This window comes from Neopelma chrysocephalum, unplaced genomic scaffold (genome assembly GCF_003984885.1).
Source record: "Neopelma chrysocephalum unplaced genomic scaffold, ASM398488v2 Primary Assembly neopelma1_95168, whole genome shotgun sequence".
NCBI classification, from domain to species: Eukaryota; Metazoa; Chordata; class Aves; order Passeriformes; family Pipridae; genus Neopelma; species Neopelma chrysocephalum.
This window is the reverse complement of record NW_020923859.1, coordinates 7,962-9,087: the sequence shown is the minus strand read 5'-3', so window position 1 is coordinate 9,087 and position 1,126 is coordinate 7,962. Positions and strand designations below refer to the sequence as shown.

Below are 1,126 nucleotides of genomic sequence, written 5' to 3'. Positions count from 1 at the left end.
CCAAGCCTCTGGAATCCCTGATCCCCCATTCCCATCCCATCCCAAGCCTCTGGACCCCTGATCCCACATTCCTATCCCAAGCCTCTGGAATCCCTGATCCCACATTCCTATCCCAAGCCTCTGGAATCCCTGATCCCACATTCCTATCCCAAGCCTCTGGAATCCCTGATCCCACATTCCCATCATGGAATTTGGGGATGGTTTGGGTGGGAAGGGATTTTAAGGCTCATCCCATTCCATGTTCAGGGACACCTCCCGCTATCCCAGGGAATCCAACCTTTCCTTGGACACTCCCAGGGATCCAGGGGCAGCCACAGCTTCTCTGGGAATTCCAGCCCAGCCCCTCCCCACCCTCCCAGCCAGGAATCCCTTCCCAATCTCCCCTTTCCCAGCGGGATCCATTCCCTGTTTCCCGTCATTCCCGCAGGTCCGGAACGAGTTCTACAAGGACACTCAGGGTGTTCTCCTGGTTTACGACGTGGGATCCAAGGAATCCTTCGATTCCCTGGATTCCTGGTTGGCCGAGATGAAGCAGGAGCTGGGACCTCATGGGAACATGGAAAACGTCGTCTTCGTCGTCTGCGCCAACAAGGTGGGAATTCTGGAGCTTCCCGGAATTCCCAGAATTCCCAGAATTCCCGGCGGGAGCTCCGGTGGGTGGGAAGGGTGGGAAATGGTGCTGGGATGGAGGGAAGAGGTTCCAGGAGAAATGTGGGAGGAAAAACAGGGATTTTGGGAATGTTTGTGAGGGAAAACAGGGATTTGGGAATGTCTGTGAGGAAAAACAGGGATTTTGGGAATGTTTGTGAGGAACAAGAGGGATTTTGGAATGTGGTTTGTAGGGAATTGATTCCAAGGGAATGTTTGTGAGGAAAAACAGGGATTTTGGGAATGTTGGTGAGGAATAAGGGGGATTTGGGAATGTTTGTGAGGGACAAGATGTTGGGAGGAACAAGAGGGATTTTGGGAATGTTTGTGGGATAAAATTGGGATTTGGGAACGTTAGTGAGGAAAAACAGGGATTTTTGGAATGTAGTTTGTAGGGAATTCATTCCAGGAGAAGGTTATGAGGAAGCAGAGGGATTTTGGGAATGTTTGTGAGGAAAAACAGGGATTTGGGAATGTT

At 51.2% G+C, this 1,126-nt stretch overlaps 1 protein-coding gene across 1 annotated transcript in view; it reads left to right on the top strand.

Moving 5' to 3' along the window:
- Positions 1–388: 388 nt before the first annotated feature.
- DNAJC27 (DnaJ heat shock protein family (Hsp40) member C27) overlaps positions 389–1,126 on the top strand; it is a gene marked incomplete at its 5' end in the record, with an annotated part of 6,445 nt that continues 5,707 nt past the window's right edge. Inside the window, one exon of the mRNA XM_027707988.1 lies at positions 389–592. Coding sequence (XP_027563789.1) covers positions 389–592 — 204 coding nt within the window. The remainder of the gene's footprint in view (positions 593–1,126) is intronic.